Source organism: Glandiceps talaboti, chromosome 14 (assembly GCF_964340395.1).
Source record: "Glandiceps talaboti chromosome 14, keGlaTala1.1, whole genome shotgun sequence".
Taxonomy (NCBI): domain Eukaryota; kingdom Metazoa; phylum Hemichordata; class Enteropneusta; family Spengelidae; genus Glandiceps; species Glandiceps talaboti.
In genome coordinates, this window is record NC_135562.1 from 2,549,121 (window position 1) to 2,570,583 (window position 21,463).

A 21,463-nucleotide genomic window follows, 5' to 3' on the forward strand; every position below is an offset into this window, starting at 1 on the left:
ACACCCTGTATAAACACATAAACACCAACACTATAGTGAAGGTAATATACATGTACAATCCCTTTTATTGTATGCACACTATTTGCATATTTATGTTACATATGAATTAGAATTGAAATCACAGCACACACAACCCACAGAAACTTTCAAGTAAATGACACTCAGATAAAAACTTCGTCTTAGAAAATTGAATAAAAGTATCACAATCAACTGTGAAAATACGTCTATACACTTGAATAGCAGTTGATATATATATATATATATATATATATATATATATATATATATATATATATATATATATATATATGTGTGTGTGTATGTATATAATAATAATAATAATAATAATAATAATAATAATAATAATAATAATAATAATAATAATAATAATAATAATAATAATAATAATAATAATAATAATAATAATAATACATGTTTTAAGGTAGGTAACAGGAGACCAGAAAAACAGCTACTTGATATATATATATATATATATATATATATATATATATATATATATATATATATATATATATATATATATATATATATATATATATAATGAGACATTACTGAATGGTCTTATCAAGTTCAACTCCAAAAGTTTCAACCAAAAATTGACATTACATATTTAATCCATGTTAGCTATATATACAGTATAATGAAGATCAGAATTAATATCAAAGTGCCAACATCAGAATAAATATATATTGACCAACTTCCACCATGGTACCAATTTTTTTAACTTTAAATTTGGAACTTCACAGAACTATACTGTTAGTCGTCTGGTAATCGCAACAGCATGAAACAGTGTAACGGCTTCTGTGTATCTTACTTGATACTGTGTTATTTATACCGCTCTACATACATGTGTATTGAGAACTGTTTACTCCAGCATAGACATTTTACAAACTGGGTATATATATGATATAATGCATGATATAATGTTTTATATCATGCATTATATCATATATCATATTTTTAAATGTTGTTATTTGTTATGTGGAAACCGTTGAGACATATATATGTGTGTAATGGAATTTAAACAATGGATTATTATTTTAATGATAAATTTCAAGCCCTATTCATTTGAAGCACACGTGTACACAGATGCGAATAAAACAACAACTATGTATAAATCTAGTATAAGATAATCTGAATATATTTAATATTTAGGAGGACGGGTGATATTGTGACTTACAAAGATAACCATATTAAAATGTATTATATTTACAAAAACAAGTCGTCATCTTATACAATCGTATTCGTAAGTTTAAATACATTGAATTGCTAACAAACTTTACATAGACCTAATGAAGGTGTCTATAATGGCCAATGTGTGTATCGATTCAACTTCTACATAACTCAAGGTGTGACCATGCTTTAGTTTTTGTTCTTAACTCAGACGGTCATATTTGCCAAGATAGGTATTACAGTTAGGACAGTGATGGGTGACGTCCTTCAAGGCCGGGATGCATAATGGTATCAGACAACAAAATAACCATAGCCTGGAATGCGAAAACAAAATAAACTAAGTAAATGGACTGAATATGTAGATACACTATCAGCAGTGTTAGATTTAATTACGATATACGTATATCCGAATCAGTTCTCAGAATTCTGCATTCCGACAATGTGTGTAGGAACAACGCTAAAGGCGTTGTCCTTACAAAAGGCATTCGGTCTATGTCTGGCTGCAGTTTATTGACGTCGCATAGCATTGTGATCTCTATGTAAGTTCTTCCAGTTTTTATTAATATTTAAAAAAATATATATGAAACTTATTAAAGGTAGAAGTGTGTGCTTACCCCATAATGAACAAAATACCAACAGCCAACCATACCAACAGACCAATGCTTAACTCTGTTCTTGTCACGATGTCTTGTTTACAATTTGGACATTTTTGATGCACGGGACTGTCTCGGTATCGCTGGGCTCCAATAAACGTAACTGTAAATGATATATACAGTTTTAGACATAATATACTACATTAATTAAGACTACCATCAACTTTTAGTAAACATATACAAACTGGAATAACTATAATGCACTTGATTGACATCCCCCTTTTTATGAACCAAGTATATCCTTTGCTTCAGCGGGAAACAGTGTAAATTGCGGCTATGTTGGTGTTTTTTTTAATAACAAAAAGAAATTGTGTGTTCCAATTACGCTTAATTATATAATAGGTGGGGTACGTAGATTAATAGTATTTTTTTGCATATTTGTTTTCATATATAAGCGTCATACTAGGTATATTGTTATCAATCAGATAATCAATAAAATGTAAGTCGGTTTTTCATACTACTCACCTGGAGGTGGTGGTGGTGGAGCGATTACCGTTGTGTTGTTAGTAGCATAAGTTGACGGGGGTGGTGCTGTATATGTTGGCTGAGGTATACCAGGGGCTTCTGTATATCCTGGAGGGGCTTGGGATGGATAGCTCATCTCTGATGGTTTTCTGCAATAGTAATATTATTGTTAAAAGTACACTATGATCAGCCAGTAGTACCAGTTAATAACAACAACGTATAACACAAAATATGAATCAATAGATGTAATTCACGACAACAGTGGTCACTATTATAGTGGTCTGAGGTATATTGTACAATAGTATGCCAGAATCAAACTTATATAAGTCAATTTATATGCAGCTGTGACCTCCATTGTGTGTAGTATTATATCGTACAGCAAATTGTCATTTTCATGATATATGTACAAAAACTATGTGTGGAGTATTCTTGACTCATGCCATTTAGCTGTCAAAATATTGACCAAGTATTTGACATGTGCAGGATTAGCAGTCCTCTACCTCACCCTTGTTCTTTATCTTTCCATCGTGTCTATTTTATACTTATGCCGAATATGGAAATATTGGAAATATTCTTGTCTGTTTGCTATTGTTAGGTCAACTTTATAAGTTCGCCGACTGCATGGAGGTCATAGAATGGGGGTTTTATTCGATCGGCGTAATGGGTAACCCTATTTTTTGAAAAGTAAAACCGTGTCATTTCGGCAGTTGTCATTGGGGTAAAACCAGTCACTTATTTAGGTGTTGTGTGAACTTTCACCAGATGACGTACAGTAGTTTGCATACGGTCTGTACAACATGACGTGTCTTACCACTCGGTCACTATCAGCCTTACATACCACATTCGCGAAAAGACAAACCAGATAAGGACTGAACGACACGATATATCGTACATTCTAGAGTTTGTAAAGATTAAATGATCTACCGAACGTTGACGGCATGATGTAAAACGAAAACATTTCATCAACATTGCTTGTCTGTTTATTCGTTTCCATAGTTACAGAAAGAGTATAGGTATGTCAGTTCAGTAAACACTTCTGCTGCCACGTTAAATCACATCTATCCTTGTCTAGTCTGTCGTAAAATACAAACGTGTGTCTAGTTATAAAGGCCATATCATTGTACCCATATACTGTATCGTGTAACTCGGAGACATTCTTTCCAGACATCGACATTGTGCGAGAAATATTATTTGCTTTTGGTCTTACTCAGCACAAACACAATACTAAGTACGTCTACGCTCAGACCACTATGAGGTCTACTATTGTGTAACACATAATACCATGACCAAATTACAATGCGTTTAGTTGGCTCGTTAGTAAATTGCTAGAAACATGAGTCTAAATTCAGTTGTATTGAGTACAGTACAATTTATGAATCCGAGGGAGATAAAATACTTGGTAACTTTCACCATCACAAATGCATTATTAGGGTGTTTTAAAAAAGAACATGAACTGTTGAACATGTTGTCATGAATAAGTGAGACGTGTATGTTTTCTGAAAACGTGAAAAATGAATGTAGTCCTCAGACAAACGATGTTTAACGTTGGTGTTTACATGTGATGCCTGTTCTTACTTATGATTTTTTGGCCATAAACAAATATATTGTGTATAATATATATATATATATATATATATATATATATATATATATATATATATATATATATATATATATATATATATATATATATATATATATATATATATATATATATATATACATATATATATATATATATATATATATATAAACTATTACGCTCTGCCACTGCGGTATAGAGCACTGTCTTAGCAGATTGATACTCACCGAGGTATATATATATATATATATATATATATATATATATATACCCGGGGTATCGGGGTATCTATGATAATAATGAAGTACAGATCTAGACAAGTACTTGTCTGTGGTTGAAGGTGTGAGTACATTGGCAAACGTAAGAGGTCATATGACACTGCAGGCAAGAAAAGAACAATCGAGCTCTATATACGTCAAACTTCTCTATAATGGTCTGAGGTCAAAATAACAATATACAGCAACATCTGCTCTCTGGCTTTTTTGTTCAGTACAGCAGTGGAGTAGTGGTGTCCCCACTGTACGAGAAAAGATGGTTCAGAAAAGATGCTTCAGCAACGTGTGATGTTTTAGAAGCGAAACAATGTAATGTACTTACCGTGCGTGTGAGAGGAAACAAGTCAAAGGAAAACACAGTCCTTCGTCTCAGATGTTAGCGTCCCAATAACAAGTAAGATCGTTGGTGCGTGTTTAGTTAAAGCTGCCAAAACACGGAGGTAGTGCACCTAGTCTAAGCAGAGACCCTGCACGTGTAGGTTACGTGGTCTATGGTAAGGTCCATTTATACTGACGTCGATGTGTCAAATCTGGCACAAAATCTTTGTAACTGTCGTAACAGAATAGTGTCGTGAATTTACAATCACAGTGTTTGGGTTCAGCATGGATGTACATCCGTGACGTGGTGTTGTGAAGGTCTTTATTTTCATACTGGTGTCATGGCAATGAGTTACTATGTTTTATTATACTTGACTCTATGTCTAGACGGCATTGGTTCATGTTCCTGAACGTTCAAAATGATAGGCATAAACTTATTGTTATCTTTTGAAGATTAAAAATAAAAACCAAAGCATCAACTGTTCGAATACTTGGTCTTTTCCCTGGCTCCGGCACTCGGGGCACAGTGCTCAGGGCCATCACGAAATAAAGACTTTGTTCCGGTTTTACTCCATACAAAGTCTCGTCACTTGATTTGCTGATCTTTAACTATTTCAATAGTGGGAACTCTATAACACACATCATGTATAGGTAACTGCAATTTTACGTCCTACTACTAATGCAAGTGTTTGACACCCCCTGTTAGATCAAACAAATGTTTAGCATAGAGCACACACCATATCAGACATGACGTCACGATAACAGAAAGTGGTCAAACGTCACGGTTGGTCAACATTTAGACTACTGGTATTTACCTGCTGCTAACTGGATACCCTCGATCGATATCCGACCACTTCAACAACATATAGCCAAATTAGAACGAAATTAATCTGTCTCTTATTTCAGATAACAGCACGGATGTATTAATCCCCTAGTACATGATAAAAACAACATTACGTTAAAAACCTCCGACTGAAGAACACACACACACACACACACACACACACACACACACAAACACACACACACACAAACAAACAAACACACACACACAAACACACACACACACACACAAAGTATTAAAGTGTGGTGAATACTGAGAGCAGTACTATTGTAGCTCTGGTCCATTCAATTATCTAAATGATTGGAAACCAAAATTCGCTTGTAATCTTTGCTATAGGCACAGTCTCTCTATCACGTGATAGAGGGACTGTACTATAAGCAAAAGTTAACAATTCCAGTTCGGCAGCACGTTATGTCGACGCGATGGTCATTTGGTTCAACACACTTAACAGTATTGTTTCCTATTCTAAAAATAGTGCAACGGTGACGTCACATATTTGTATTGAATAAAACAAGGACGGTCGCATGAGAAAGCCACAATAGAGTTTTGTGGTACAATATGATAAGCTTTTATTGTACTTTTGTTAAGAAATTTACACATACAACAGCATACCACAGACAGGTAAGAAACAAATTGGTAACGGTGTGTTAATACTAATAGGGGATTATAAGCTCGCTCATCATCTTGCGTAGGCTGCAAGGGTCTCTTTTGTTCAAACACACGCCTAATGTTACCGAGTGACCCGTGATTTGCTCTTCGGGAACCATCGGTGTTTGTTTTCTAAAGCAACACATCATCGGCGGCCGGTATTGGTCAAAGGTCCCAATGCCTAATCTTTGAATGCATGGAATGGAAGCGGGATTTTTTGCGTTTGAAAATCGAGCGAGATTTAGTTGGGTTATTTCCTTTTTAACATATTTATGATTATATAATGAGCATATTTTAAAAAAAATATCACTTGCCTGTGAGCATACACAATAATCAAAGTATGGATATATTTGTATATATGTGTCAAAAAATAATTAATGTGATGTCGTCGACGTCATGGAAATTTTCAAAGTTTGTGTATACATGTACAGCACGATTCATGTTACCATGGTAATAATGCTATGGCAACGATATTAAGATACATAATAATTTCTTGTACACTACGTTTAGATATCCTGAATATAAATTAAGCTTGAGTATATTTAGATAATGACCAAATCTAATCTAAAAATATCATAAGATAATCTACACGTAAGTATAGAATGATAAATGACATTCAAAGAGTTGCTTTATTTTTGATGGCGATGGTGGTGCTGGTGCTGGTGATGATGATGATGATGATGATGATGGTGGTGATGATGATGATGGTGGTGATGATGATGATGGTGGCGGTGATGATGATGATGGTGGTGGCGGTGGTGGTGTATGATGATGATGATGATGATGATGATGGTGATGATGATGATGATGGTGATGATGATGGTGGCGGTGATGATGATGATGGTGGCGGTGGTGGTGGTGGTGTATGATGATGATGATGATGATGATAATGACGATGATGATGATGATGATGATGATAATAATAATTTTGAGATGACACTATTAAAATCATTCAAATACAGCGATTGGTTCCAAACTAATAACAATGTATAACAGATTGTCAAATATTATCTTAAACATATGGAATTTGAAAAAAAAAACTTTTCATTTATTATATTTAATTGAGTAACAGATACCTTAAAACCATGTCTAGGAATAAATACTGTGATATGCAAAAGTCAAATTAAATACAACGATAGCAAATTAAAGTTGAAACTAGATCCCCATGTTTCAATCTAACACTCAACTTATGGTGATTAATTGGGATGTGTTATAAAAAATAATCAAGTTAGCGATTATGAGCACTGGTCGAGACAAAGTTTGATTTCGGCCTCTCATTCCACGTGGCCAGCCTTATTCCAAAGATCCTGTCTTCCATGCCAGTGTTGTTCTTAACTCAGACGGTCATATTTGCCAAGATAGGTGTTACAGTTAGGACAGTGATGGGTGACGTCCTTCAATGGACTGATACAGAATGGTATCAGACAACAAAACAACCATAACCTGAAATGATAATAAAACACCATCGATTTAAGGTGACATTGAAGCCCGGTCGATTTTTGAAAACAATATTTCTGTTTAAGTGAGTTCCCCGTACGTGTATTTAATGTAAGTCTTGTATCGATTTTCGTAAATAGACCTGACTTCAAAATAAATGTAAACTTTTTGCAGGCCAGTCACAGAATCAAGAACCATTTCGTTGCTAATACATCACAATTATAACACTGTATGTGTAGGTTACTAATTTTATATTTCCTGTGCATAACTAGGTAGCCTATATTTTGATGTTCTCAAAGAAATGTATAAAATGTTGAGAGTATTGGAATTGAAATAGTCACAATGGGAATGTTATATCCTTGAACCGAATGTCAAACTTATTAGACAAGGTGTGAGGAGCTTGAATCTCCCGACAAAAAAATGGCTTTTTTTCAAACTAAATCTGCATGAACATCATTGATTATGGCAAAAATGCCCTCTCACAGTTGTACGAGAACATCTGAAAGCCACAGAACACACCATAACAACAGAGCAATCAAAGGTCCAGGGCAGAGAAGGAATGTACTGGCCTAGGTAAATACAGGAATCCATCGACATTAGAGCACACCAGCCGTCAACCGTGACTATGGATACCATCTCTCAACTATTTACTATAGTCTACTGTCAGGTGATTCCATTAGGAGGTCACCTGACCACACAGCATAACATCATTACGCTGATGACGTGAGTGATTCGAAGAAAAGCTACAAAGTCACTTCAAAAAGTAGATTCCAATAAGATAACTTATTTACTATTACTAGTATATACTAAAAACGTATTAGGCAGCGGTCAGAATTAACGGCAGGATGGCCTGGGGAGAAAATATTTTGGCCAAGATTTTTTGCTGCAGCCATCCACCCCACCCCCATTCGCTCTCTCAAAAATGTCATGCCCCATCCCCCGAAATGAACGCAAGAAATTTCGTAACCCCCCTCTCCGTACACATATAATGTGTAATGCAAGGTAATACATAAGTTGGTATGATTGACATAGAGCAATGAACAAAAATTTCGAACGTAGTCTTTTTTATCTTTCGCATATATGTCAAAACATCGAAGAGAAAGAAATGAAATGTGCTTACCCCATTATGACCATGATACCACATACCAACCACACCATTAAACCGATTTTGTATTCTGTTCTAGTCACGATATCTTGGTGACAGTGTGGACATTTCTGATGTTGGGGACTATCACCGTAGCGTGGAGTTGACACGATAGTTGTAACTGTAATGGAATACGTATAACACATTGCAATGTCAATGTTGAAATAATATCTGCCTCTGAAATAAAAATTCTAAACTTTTACTGTTCCTTTAAGTCTTACTATTCCTCTGACAAGTCCTTTTTTCAGGCCTTCCCACCAATATTTCTCCTTTCTTTCCAAAAGCATCATTAGTCAAGTTGAGGTTAGTTATTAATATTTGGCACAATGCTATATGAAACCCATTCATCAAAGTTTTTCCCGGTTTCTCGAAATATTCTACTAAACAAATAATGTCGATGCATGAGTTCAACACGTTACATTCGTCTTCTTACATTGATAGAACAGGTGACTGAAATGTAGGGATTTCTTAGACAATTGTATACCCATGATAAATTACGACATCTGATCTTTTATAAGTTATACCCTAATACCAGGTTTTAGTTTCGTCAGTTGCAAGTGATATCAGTAAGTAGAATACTCCGAGTACCCATTGAATGTACAGAACTTAAAATCACCCCCAAAACATATCAACTGAGCTTGTGCCCCAGGCCTTTACTAATCTTTAGAAAGCTGACACTCACCTGCTGGTTGTGGTGTCACGAACACAGTTGTATTTGCTGCCTGTGCTTGAGGAGGAGGAGGAGGAGGTGGTGCTGCGTAGCCGTACGGATCAGGCTGTTGTTGTGAGTATACTGGAGGGGCCTGGGTAGGGTAAGGTGGTTGTGTTGGGTATGGTTGTGGGTCATCCGATTTCTCCATCTCAGAGTCTAGTCCCTGCATTACGTACGATAAGATGATAATTATTTATTCCGGTTTTTAAATAGCAACAAGGAATGTTTAATATTCACCTCCAAATACATGTATTTACATTTACAAAATTAGTCAGGCACAATTTTGTGATCAAGAACAACTGTAAGTATGAGTACTTCCCGTCTAAAAGATTCACAAATATATCTACCAATCTATCATCAATTCACCCATCAACGAGACATCTACCAGGATCGCACAAGTTAATCAATCAATCAATCAATCAATCAATCAATCAATCAATCAATCAACCAAACCAACCAACCAACCAACCAACCAACCAACCAATCAAGCATTAGTGGACCGATCGACACGCGAGGTTACTTGAGAAGTGAAGAAGAGAGAGCACTATTCCAGTAAACAGTTTTTGCTTCCTTCCAAATACAATTCAAGAATAAACAAACACCTCGTTAGCAATATTTATTTGGTGACGTAACTGAGAGACTCATTTGAATTACTTTTGTTTTACTATAGTGGTCATCAAAGCTCTAAGTTTTTTGACAACTGACTTTGCATTTGTCGTCTCTCACGGACTCCCATTAGGATGAGATGATTAGAAAAAGATGTATCAGAAATCAGTTTGATTGGTTGGTAAGTTGGTTGTGTGAATTGTATAGACAAAACCCTGCTTTCAAATTCCAGTGTGACCACAAAAGGCTACGTAACTAATCGTTATGTATGGGAGCATCATGTACATTGAAATCCGAACCTCACTATATTACGCATAAAATAAAATATAACCATGACCACAAAATACTCTTCAATGAGGTCATGTCAGACGTCAGCGATAGATAGAATAATACCGTGTGTTGTTGTTTTTCGTAAACATCATCACAACTTAGTGGTTATGTGTAAATTATGTCACAGCAGGACTTACTGGGAGTTGCCCTGATTTAAAATCCCAACTACCAATACACGTACAAATTGATCGCTCAGCAGTGAATAAGTAAAAACCCCGAGAAGTCATGTCATTTACTTACCGTTCGTTAGTGTGATGACCCAGCAATTGAGAATATATACTACGCAGTTAATGTGTTCAAGACTATCCGGTGTTGGTCAGAAAGGGTAGAGTAGCCCAGTTAAAATATGTGTTCTTTGGGCGTAAGCAAAAGTGTCAGTATCAGGGGGATTACTCCAGACCAATTCTGAAGAGTGAACCATACTCATTGGTAATGTTTCTACCCCGGTATAAAACTGAGTGGGGTTGTTCCCGTATATAAATACACAATAGGGAAACCTTGAGGGAAACATACAAGTTCTTTCATCTTTCAATTTGCACTCTCTTTCCTTCATATCGGAAAAGTTTGACCCCTGATTAGTTGCATATAACCTAACAAAGGTATGACATGTGATGTCACATGAATGTGAAGCATGCCAGATACGACGTCACATTGTTCACACGTGACCACTTAAAAGTGACAGCAGATCTAAATAATCACAATGGATCCATCACCGATTGTTTACCTACGGCTAATCGATGTCAGAGTACTTTAGTAAAGCTCAGCAAAGAGTGAAGATAAATAAAAAGAGCCCTTGACATAATTTTAGAATCATTATTCTTGCTTTGCGCTGGCGCTTGGTGAAATGTAGTCTTGCTGCTAGACGTTCGGGCTTTCTTTCGATGCTATAACTATAAGCGAACGAAGTGCGCATGTGAGGGCCTGCCCGAACTGATGTTCCATCCTCGATAGCGTTGTTCGGCTGTGTGTCGTATTGTATTGGAAGAACATCCGAGGGCTAGCTGATAGACTAGGTGAAAAGAGCCATAGTGGTGGAGCTATATAATTCGGTGATGTACATTGTATATCACAGGGAGCCTTGCACATCCTGGTGTTAGGAGAAGAGCACAGCTATGTACCAGCTGTGTGCCTCATAGCCCCGTTACTGGGTATATTGTTCCACAGCCCAGGTACATGGTTGTGAAAAATAAGCCTGCTGAATGGATGTGGAATATCGCCTCTGTGTCATGACTGTTTTGCACATCCCAGTACCATAGCTGTGTACTGCACGCCTAACACACAGTTGTGCACATCCATGTAACAGCTATGGTTGAATAATACACTGTAGCAACCCTTTTGTTCATGATATCTGACTAGCATTGCTCACATAGCTGATACATGACTGTGGGAAATACCGCTGTTACAGCTATGCTAAAATAGCTGGTACATGGCTGTGGAAAATACCTGTGTTACAGCTATTCTAACATAGCTGGTACATGGCTGTGGGAAAAAGCTCTTGTGCATGGATGTTGTGAAAACCTATGCTGCATTGCTGTTTTTCACATCCATGTTACATTGGTGTTGGCATAAGCTTACCAGTTACACATCTGTCAAATCTAGGTATGTTACACCAAGTGTGTTGGCCAGAGCTCTCATGGGATATTTTTTCACATATCTGGTACAGTCCCCATGGCTCCACTGAGCTGGTACAGCTATGTACACAACCCTGTCCTAGGTATGTGAATGTTACAGGGGTGTGCAAGGTTTCCTGTACAGCATTTTTATATCACAAAAGGTTGCATTTTATTCCCAGCTTCGGTTCTCATTAACTTCTAGTCTAGCTGCTACACCCTCGGGCTATTTTGTTAACTTTAAAAAGCGACCACTGGTGGCGTGATACAGTTAAAGGCTTGTCAGAGAGCTGCTTTTGTTTGGCACCCATCCGAGCATACGAGCGTGGATCCGAAGTCTTACAAAAAGACTCGTGATACTATCAAAATAAGCCATAAATAAACTCTCACAAACAAAATGGTCTCAGTCACGGAATGGTGGGGAGTGATGAGACTACATTGATTTAGCATTAGGTAAAATTGTATTCGTTCATAAGATAAACACTGGAATTAACAAATAGGCAAATATCTACAGGCATGCGGATGAATGCATTAAGCGGTAAGTGAGAAGTGAAGCAAAACACAGATCGCGATGTAGATGTAGACTAACTAAAACTACATATTTTCGTTATGTGACACATAGTTATATAGGCACTGCCAGATAGTTGTCGAATTAGTATTTATACAGCGAGCCTAGTATAAAGTCGCAATATTTTTTTCATCCGTCTGTATTTGATAATATACAAAACCTCTATAAATAACTCCAGTGGCATCGCAGTGCAAATTAATAAAAAAACATCAAATCACAGCAATTTATTCATTTCTACATGTGGATGTGTCTTTATTTTCATTTTAGTTACGATACATGTAGATACAATCAAAAAGCAATAGACCGGTTGCCAGTTCCAAGATGCATTGCGTGTCTCTACATACAATGCCATGTATTGTGTACGCACTGAAAGGTTTACACTCGAAACTCAGGGGCTCGTTTGTCACCTGACCGTACCCTGGGATCACCCATAAAACTCATCTCTATCATTAATGGCGTTTAATATTTGTTATATGAAATCATTCATAATCAAAGAGGTCAACATGTCTTTGCATCATTTCCTGATAAAAATGCTATTTCAAACGTAATAAAGACAAAACAAGACTAAATGTAACAAGATAAAAGCCATCCTCTCGCGCCTTGCATCTTGGAACCGGAAAATCTGTTATTACCAAATCAAAATACCTTCATCATAACATTTCATCAGTGTTTGGATTCATACAGTTTTCAAGAATAGAATAGAATGGATCAAAAGATTAAAATAAGGAAGAATTTTATAATAATATATGCTGTAAAATATTTACCAATTATTCAAACATAGCGTCAGGCTACCCCGACATTGCAAAACCTTTGTAAACAGAATCCTATCCGTAACAAGCGGGACATGAAAGTGCCTCTGAATAGTAGAGACAGAACTCTGGATATTCCGCTGTACATGCCGGATCACTGCAAAAGTCGAGAATTGTTTCGCAATCATTACATTCAGTAAACTGTGCCATTGACAGATAGGCAACCAACATCAACAACATAACTTTTTTCCACATGTTAATCGAATCTATAGTCTCTTCAAGTCTGTGTATCTGAAAATAAATATGCAAACTATTTAGAGTGAGAAAAGTTGTTTTGTTGTTCTGTAGAATATATTATAATACGATTTTCGTACAAAGGCAATCACATTTCAAGAGTAAATTAAGAATTCGGTGAAATCATGAAAACTATACTAGAATACACCATTGGGGTCATTTCCTCGAAACTTCTCAATATATCTCCAAACTTTGCCATCTAAAATGTGTTCTTGATAAAACAATTTGGTGTTTCGTCGACCTCTATTTCAAAAACTTTCACTTACTCTAGACATTTTTCTTAGGAATTCGAACATCATATGTTTATGTACAGCATATATGCAAACTGAGGTTTAGGCGACGAATATAGACACAACAACTATGTGTGCTTGAAAGTATACACTGAAATTTACCATGCAGTACTAATTTCGATTCTCTAATTGTTACTGACAAATTATATGGTATATTCTGGCATTTAAGTTTTTGTGTTTACATACAGCTACATTGTGTCATCAGACCGTTTTGTGAAAGAGTTACAGGAAATTTCAAGACTGTTTTTGTATGCTCTATGCCTTTCAACAAAAGGTTCAATCTGAATATTAAAGGAAAGAACCATTGTCCGCGGTAGTAATATTGAAAAAGGCAGCATATAATTTGAATCAGAAAGGGCTATATGAGTAATTACTCACTTTGATGGGTAGATTTTTACCCTTTACCAATTGAGAACTCACAGCAGCTTCCCTGGTAATCTGAAAGTAGAGTCAATTGCATTTATCAACATTTTGTAAACATTTGGTGGACAGATTTATAGAATCATCGAACAAATCTAAACTTAGCCAGTGTTCGTTTGAAAACGTATTTCACAAAATACCACCAAAGAACATCGTGTTCCAGACTTTGCTTCTGTACAATGAAACGGAACAGTTGAAGGAATATTTTAACTGAAAACATTGGATACCTAGAATTATGACTTACCAGGAAAATTATTTGAAGAGTAACAGTTTTGTAGAGAGTACGGTACGTGGATTACAAGTATGCCGATGTATGCCCTGGATGGGATTTTGCAGGACTGATAAAGTATGTTAACCTCTACTTCACCAGGGTAATGGTATGGCACGATGTCACAGTGTGATTAATACAGTTACCTGTTGTTGGTTGATTGGTTGTTTTGAATGTATTCATACAACAGTGAAACTAGACTGGTACGACCTCTGGATTTCTGTCCCAAAATAAGTCCCAGAAATGTATCAGCTATCACTATGTCATCACTCCACGTACAGAAGCATCATGCCACGTCACCCTAGACGCTTAATAAACATATTCTTGTTTGGTGTGTATGTGGGCTTGCTTTATCCTTGTGTCTCCCCAGCTCCCTACACGCATGTACATTTTGTATGTATGTATGTATGTATGTATGTATGTATGTATGTATGTATGTATGTATGTATGTATGTACGTTAGCAATAACTACACTACCTTAAACGCCAGTGGATATACTGTTGAAAATGGATTGTTAGATATAACGAAATACTCTTAATAGTGTACACCCTGACGTGTATTTAATCATAGGGTGTTTAATTCATTCATGTCTTGTTAAATGTTTGTAGATTTACAAATAACATGGTAAACAAGATTGGGTCTTGCCACGTCTATGGTGACGAGGCATGATTGCTTGTGTCTATGGAGTGACGACATATTGATGGCTGATAAATTTCTGCGACTTATTTTAGGACACAACACAACCTGCATAACACAACTGCTAGACCCTTGGGCAATTCTGCTAACTTTTAAAAGCGACCTCTGGTGGCGTTAGCATACAGGTGAAGGTTTACCAGAGAGCTGCTTTTGTTTGGTCCCCTTATGAGCATACGAGCTTTGGTCCGAAGTCTTACAATACCACTAACTTGTCATACTATCAACATAAAACTTTAAATAAACTCTCACAAACAGATTGGTCTTAGTCAGAGTGGGGAGTGATAAGGTTACATTGGACTAGCATTATGTAAATATGTACTCATTCATCAGATAAACACTGGGCATATCATCCAGGCAAATATTATGTAAATGTCTACAGTCGTGCAGATGAATATATCAAGGGCGTGGCTAAATTAACGCTCTGAGGACGAGAAAATCACAAACGGTTAGTGAGAAGTGAAGCAAAACACAGATCGCGATGTTCAGTAACTACTACATTTTCGTTGTGTGATCTGCAGTTATATAGGCACTGCCAGATAGTTGTCGAATTATATTACTTCGAGCCAATGTTATAAGATTTTTTCTCCCTTCTGTATTTAATACATTTATATAAAACCTCCTCTAAAATAACTCCCAGTGGCAGTACAGTACAAACTAATCCAAATAATCATATCAAAGTAATTTATTCATTTCTGTCTGAACGTGTCTTTATTTTCATTTTAGTTACGATACATGTAGATGCAATCAACAAGCAATAGACATGTTGCCGGTTCCAAGATGCATTGCGCGTCTCTCCATACGACGTCATGTATTGCGTACACGTTTGAAACCGTGGTTGCAAAGTGGTTGTCACCTGACCGTACTCTGGGTTCATCCGAAAAATCCCTCTCTATCATTGATGTTTACTCTTTGTTCTATAAAATCACTCGTAATCAAAGAGGTCATCATGTCTTTCCATCATTTCCTGAGAAAAATGTTATTTCAAACGTAATATAGAGACTAACTCTAACAACATAAAAGCCTTTCTCTCGCGCAATACATCTAGGAACTGGAAAATCAACTATTTCCACATCAAAAATAACTTCATTATAACATTTCATAAGTGTTTGGATTCAAGAATAGAATTGAATTGATCGGAGAGGTTGAAATAAGAATTTTACAATGTACTGTAAAGTATTTAGCAATTATTCAAAGAAAGTGTCAAGTTATCATCACATTGCAAACTCTTTGTAAACACAATGCTAATGTGTACAAGTGGGACATGGAGCTGGCTCCGAATAGTAGAGACAGAACTCTGGATATTGCAGTAAACACGTCCAATCACTGCACATGTCGAGAATTGTCAGGCAATCATTACATTCACTAAATTGTACCATTGACAGGTAGGCAACTAATATCACCAATATAACTTTTTTCCACATGTTGATCGAATCTATAGTCTCTTCAAGTCTTGTATCTGAAAATAAATATGCAAACTATAAAAGTTGTTTTGTTGTTCTTTAAAATATCTTATAACATGATTGTCTTACAGAGTCCATTAGGAATTCAGTGAAATCATGAAAACTAGTACACACCTTTGAGGTCATTTTCTCGATACTTCTCAATATATCTCCAAACTTTGCCATCTAAAATTTGTTCTTGATAGAACAATTTAGTGCTTCGTCGTCCCGTTTTCAAGGAAATCAGCATACGATTTAACTTTCCAATTGAATTAAGATTATACGATGGCCATTTTGCTTTGAAACAGTTTGATTTTTATATCATGTCGACCTCTATTTCACCTACTCTATACGTTTTTCGTAGGAATTCAATATTCTACGTTTACAACATATAATGAAAACGGAGTTTTGGGCGACAAATATAGAGACAACAAATGTGTGTACTTGTAAGTTTACAGCTAAATTTACTTTGCAGTACTAATTTGCAATTGTTACTGACAACTTTATATTGTATATCCAGGTTTTTATGTTTTTTGTCTTTATCTACAGCCATTAATTAGTACAATGTGACATATGGTCGTTTTGTGAAAGAGTTACAGGAAATTTCAAGACTGTTTTCGTATGCTCTATGCCTTTCTACAAAAAGTTCACTTTGTATATTAAAGAAAAGAAACATTGTTCGCGGTATTAATATTGAAAAGGCAGCATATAATTTGAATCAGAAAGGGCTATATGAGTAATTACTCACTTTGATGGGTAGATTTTTCCCCCTTGACCAATTAAGAACTTACAGCAGCTTCGCTGGTAATCTGAAAGTAGAGTCAATTGCATTTATGAACATTTTGTAAACATTTGGTGGACATATTTCTAGAATCAACGAACTTAGCCAGTGTTCGCTTGAAAATGTATTTAAAAAAATACCACCAAAGAACATCGTGTTCCAGTTCTGCTGTACAATGAAACGGAACAGTTGAAGAAATAGTTTAAGTGAAAACATTGGAAAACTACAATTATGACTTACCAGGAAAATTACTTGAAGAGTAACCAATTTGTGGAGAGTAAGATACGTGGATTACTCTGATGTATGCCCTGGATGGGGTATTGCAGAACTGATATGGAATTTTAACCCCTACTTCACCAGGGTAATGGTATGGCACGATGTCACAGTGTCATTAATACAGGTACTTGCTGTTGGGTGATTGGTTGTTTGGAATGTATTCGTATTAAAAATAAAACTAGACTAACACGACTTCTGGGTTTTATGTCCTAAACTAAGTTGCTGAAATTTTCCATCCAAGAATATGTCATCTCTCTTTCCACGTACGTAAGCTTATTACATTCACTGTCTTCTTTCTACTTTGTCATTAAAAGGTAAACTTCTATTTCAGAGAGAGAGAGAGAGAGAGAGAGAGAGAGAGAGAGAGAGAGAGAGAGAGAGAGAGAGAGAGAGAGAGAGAGAGAGAGAGAGAGAGAGAGAGAGAGAGAGAGAGAGAGAGAGAGAGAGAGAGAGAGAGAGAGAGAGAGAGAGAGAGAGAGAGAGAGAGAGAGATCACTTTGCAATAAAAACAAGACTTGAAGAGTAAACTATATGTGTGTGTTCTGGTAATCAAATTATCAATCTTCAAAACTACAAGTTAATACCATACTAAACATCTCATCAGTATGCAATTTATTCGATGTAATACATATGTACTACAATTTCTAGTGTTAAATCACTTGTTGGACTTCTGCCTTCTATACCATATAACCACAAAATTACAAAGTATCACATATAGGCATGTTTAACTCGATTCATCAATTTTTCAAGAAAACCTGTCGAATACATGAATGAGCAAACAAAATATTACATACAACATTTAATTCTCTGAAGAGTACAAATAAATAAATACCAAAAACGTTTGAATATGTAAACCAGTTTTAACGCCATATTCCACAAATACAATTTATATATTAATCATTATGTGAGCCCATGCTTCAGTGTCTGTCGCCACTAGTGTTAGAGTTACTAATAGTGTTTTGAAACATGCTTCAATGCGAAACCTGGTCAGACATTTACAGCCGTATATGTATTCGTTTATTGCAGTTGCACCTTCTAAGTATTTTTTATTTTTCCTCAGGTTTGTTTCCATATATAAGGTTACTTATATTTTACTATTCGTGTCACTAGCAGTCACTGGCAAATACCCTACCGTATAAACTGCTGTAATACTGTAGTCTAATGTTATAAGAATGAAATGACGTCATTGTATTCATACAGAATGAGAATACAGTAACAGAACAGTTAATATGACCGCAGTTTTACCGGTGACCACTAGTCATTAACAAGCGACAGTGAAGGGTAAAATGTAAGTAAAAATTATTTGGAAAAGTGATGAAAAATACTTAGAAGTTGCGGACCATGTCTATTTAATTGAAATATCGACTATTTATCCCAACTGAAAGAACAGTAAACAATATCAGATTTTTATGTAGTTAAATCAGTGAGAAAAGTATACAACAGAAACAATCTTCAAATAAAAAGGATAACGTCTACGGTTGCCATAGTTATCATTGTTGTCTAGCCAGTTCCCAAGATTGTTTGTTATCTCAACCTGTTACCCTGCAACAAGTGGCTATGGCATTGACATATTTGCCATTTCCTCCGTTAACTGCTTTACACGAATCGTCTGTGAAAATAGTAAATTCGAGGATTAGGGATAATCCTAACCTGACAAATATAAATGTCAACAAAAATCTGCATCATAGCAAAAAGAACAATCATGGTGAAGCTTATATAATATGTTTGTCAGTACATATAAACCATGCAAATAACCCCCCCCCCCCAACTCCAACACTTCACCCACCCACCCATTATATATTGAGCTATAACAGTAGATGAGTTTTAGTCAGTAGGCTTATACGTATATTACCACGGTATAGACCTCGGAAATAACGTCTTTAAATTGTTGCTATTACTTAGTGCGAGAATCCCAACCAATTCTTATGAAAAATAATCCAGGGGTTATCGTGCAAATTCTTGAGAAAATGGCAAGCTGATGTCAAAACTTTGAATTCAACATGGCCGCCGAATACCGTGTTAACTCAATGGGAATATAGCAGATTGAAGATTTTCTTAAAAACAAGATGGTGAAACCCAAAATTTCTTTAATTTCAAAAGGAACAAGAGCAAACTTTCATATGTGGCAATGTATAGAAAGATTTTAAGTTATTAGTTTTATATCTTTTCAGCTTAAAATGTGTGAAGATAGGGAAGAAACAAACATTGCAAATAGTTTAATTCGAGCATTTTGTATATTCCGCTGTCAACATCGAGAAAATGGAAGTACCATAATTTGGCAATATGATCAGGCGAGAAAAACTTCAATCTTAATCTTTTCTAAACGAATATTCAATTACGAATTCTGTTTTTATTTCGCCACGGCAAAGCAAACTTCATTGACTAGCTGTCTTTCTAAGTGCAATGTGTAATGATAGAAGATGTGAGTAAAGTAGGGAAGAAATGTAAAAAGTATTTATGAATACCTGCACCGATGTAAGCGCCATCAGTGTTTAGATAGAAAGTATGCACATTACAACCGATTAGAGCCCATCCACTGTCACATGACACCGAGGCAGTGGCTCCCACTGCTCCACCACTTTTTGCACTCCATTTGGCTTTGCATTCTAGATTAGTAGCTGCACAACAAGCTGCGTAGGCCCAAACTCCTGAAGAAAAAAAACGTCATCGGCAACATTTGCTTAATGTAAGTAAGTAATTAGTAGGTATAAATTTCATACTTTATTCAGGTAAGTGAAAAATGAGCAACCTAGGGGGCTTTGTTGATACGCGCCAAAGATGAGTAATGGTAAAACCCTTAATCAACCATAACCATCATTTATGAAAAAGGAGGGGAATAATGGTGATTTTGATTGTTTTTTTTCTTCATATTTTGAGTCGCGTGCGTCACGTACGCTTGTGGTGATGGCCTCAGACGACCAGGGTATACTTCCAGTATTTTCTTTTGTTCGAACGCGTACAACTTAGCTTGTCCGTGTGTCCTTTTTCACTTCCTTGACGATATTATTCAAGTAATTCGTACGCTCGTGTTATCTTTAAGTGGACATTTTGTTTAATTGTTGTACTAAAATGTATTTTGTTACATACCACCACCTCCATAACCGTTGAATCCATATTGTTGATAATGTCTGTCAACTGGCCATCACTTGCTGAGTTGGGATGGGCACCGTCAAGATGTTGCCAGAAATAACTTGCTGTTGTCGGCAGCTTCTATTTTTTGACCGAACACCTGTCATACGTTAGTTGATACATGGATTATCAACTGTTAAGTCCCGACTGTTAATCGCCAACTCCACATAATTCTGCACTCATGTAATGACATCGACATGAGACATAGTAACATTATATTATCATTACGATTGTTGATTTTGTGTCTTCTAAATTGACAATGAAATTAAAACGGAAACTGTTATGACAGAAAATACATGTGGGTGATATAAGGTTCTAACGAGGGTAACCCTCAACATTTACCTGTGAAGGTGATAAGGACACGTAGAATGAGTGTTGCACAAACCTACATGTATATCGTACATTAGTAAAAGTGCTGGTACTTATATATTTGCATATGTCAATGAAGTGACCCTCAATGTTTGAATAATAATATTATGTGAGGACACTGCAACGTGTGTGTGTGTGTGTGTGTGTGTGTGTGTGTGTGCGCGCGCGCGCGCGTGTGTGTGTGTGTGTGTGTGTGTGTGTGTGTGTGTTGGGGGGTGAAAGTTTGTCAGCAAACGTGGAAACTGAAATGGCTTCAAAACATCTTTACAGTCCACGTCATGTTAGTGTTCACAGGATCTGTTTTCTAAACCACACAGAAACCAATAAGAAACTAGACAAGCTAAGATAAACTTATACTTTAAGATA

At 36.1% G+C, this 21,463-nt stretch overlaps 2 protein-coding genes and 2 long non-coding RNA genes across 4 annotated transcripts; all 4 read right to left on the minus strand.

Annotated features, from left to right (window-relative positions):
* Window positions 1-567: 567 nt before the first annotated feature.
* LOC144445786 (LITAF domain-containing protein-like) lies at window positions 568-4,599 on the minus strand. The gene is made up of 4 exons (XM_078135424.1): window positions 4,492-4,599; window positions 2,313-2,461; window positions 1,809-1,950; window positions 568-1,508 (listed from the first exon to the last, which is right to left on the minus strand). The coding sequence occupies exons 2-4, from the start codon at window positions 2,446-2,448 to the stop codon at window positions 1,397-1,399; spliced, it is 390 nt and encodes a 129-aa protein (XP_077991550.1). The 5' UTR covers window positions 2,449-2,461; window positions 4,492-4,599; the 3' UTR covers window positions 568-1,396.
* Window positions 4,600-5,917: 1,318 nt separating this feature from the next.
* On the minus strand, window positions 5,918-10,643 carry LOC144445589 (lipopolysaccharide-induced tumor necrosis factor-alpha factor homolog). The gene is made up of 4 exons (XM_078135198.1): window positions 10,449-10,643; window positions 9,243-9,435; window positions 8,537-8,681; window positions 5,918-7,422 (listed from the first exon to the last, which is right to left on the minus strand). The coding sequence occupies exons 2-4, from the start codon at window positions 9,418-9,420 to the stop codon at window positions 7,311-7,313; spliced, it is 435 nt and encodes a 144-aa protein (XP_077991324.1). The 5' UTR covers window positions 9,421-9,435; window positions 10,449-10,643; the 3' UTR covers window positions 5,918-7,310.
* Window positions 10,644-12,659: 2,016 nt separating this feature from the next.
* LOC144445590 (uncharacterized) lies at window positions 12,660-14,563 on the minus strand. The gene is made up of 3 exons (XR_013481920.1): window positions 14,384-14,563; window positions 14,098-14,157; window positions 12,660-13,426 (listed from the first exon to the last, which is right to left on the minus strand). It is a non-coding gene; the product is annotated as an uncharacterized LOC144445590 (long non-coding RNA).
* A 1,239-nt stretch (window positions 14,564-15,802) lies between these two features.
* LOC144445591 (uncharacterized) lies at window positions 15,803-17,633 on the minus strand. Its single transcript, XR_013481921.1, has 3 exons — window positions 17,564-17,633; window positions 17,291-17,351; window positions 15,803-16,559 (listed from the first exon to the last, which is right to left on the minus strand). It is a non-coding gene; the product is annotated as an uncharacterized LOC144445591 (long non-coding RNA).
* Between the last annotated feature and the right edge of the window lie 3,830 nt (window positions 17,634-21,463).

Coding starts and splice junctions, on each gene's coding strand:
- LOC144445786 (XM_078135424.1), bottom strand. CDS start 2,448: ATGAGCTATCCATCCCAAGCCCCTCCAGGATATACAGAAGCCCCTGGT. Junction 1,951..2,312: donor TCCACCACCACCACCTCCAG/GTGAGTAGTATG, acceptor TATCATTTACAG/TTACGTTTATTGGAGCCCAG. Junction 1,509..1,808: donor GGTATTTTGTTCATTATGGG/GTAAGCACACAC, acceptor TTCGCATTCCAG/GCTATGGTTATTTTGTTGTC.
- LOC144445589 (XM_078135198.1), bottom strand. CDS start 9,420: ATGGAGAAATCGGATGACCCACAACCATACCCAACACAACCACCTTAC. Junction 8,682..9,242: donor CGTGACACCACAACCAGCAG/GTGAGTGTCAGC, acceptor ATTCCATTACAG/TTACAACTATCGTGTCAACT. Junction 7,423..8,536: donor GGTATCATGGTCATAATGGG/GTAAGCACATTT, acceptor TTATCATTTCAG/GTTATGGTTGTTTTGTTGTC.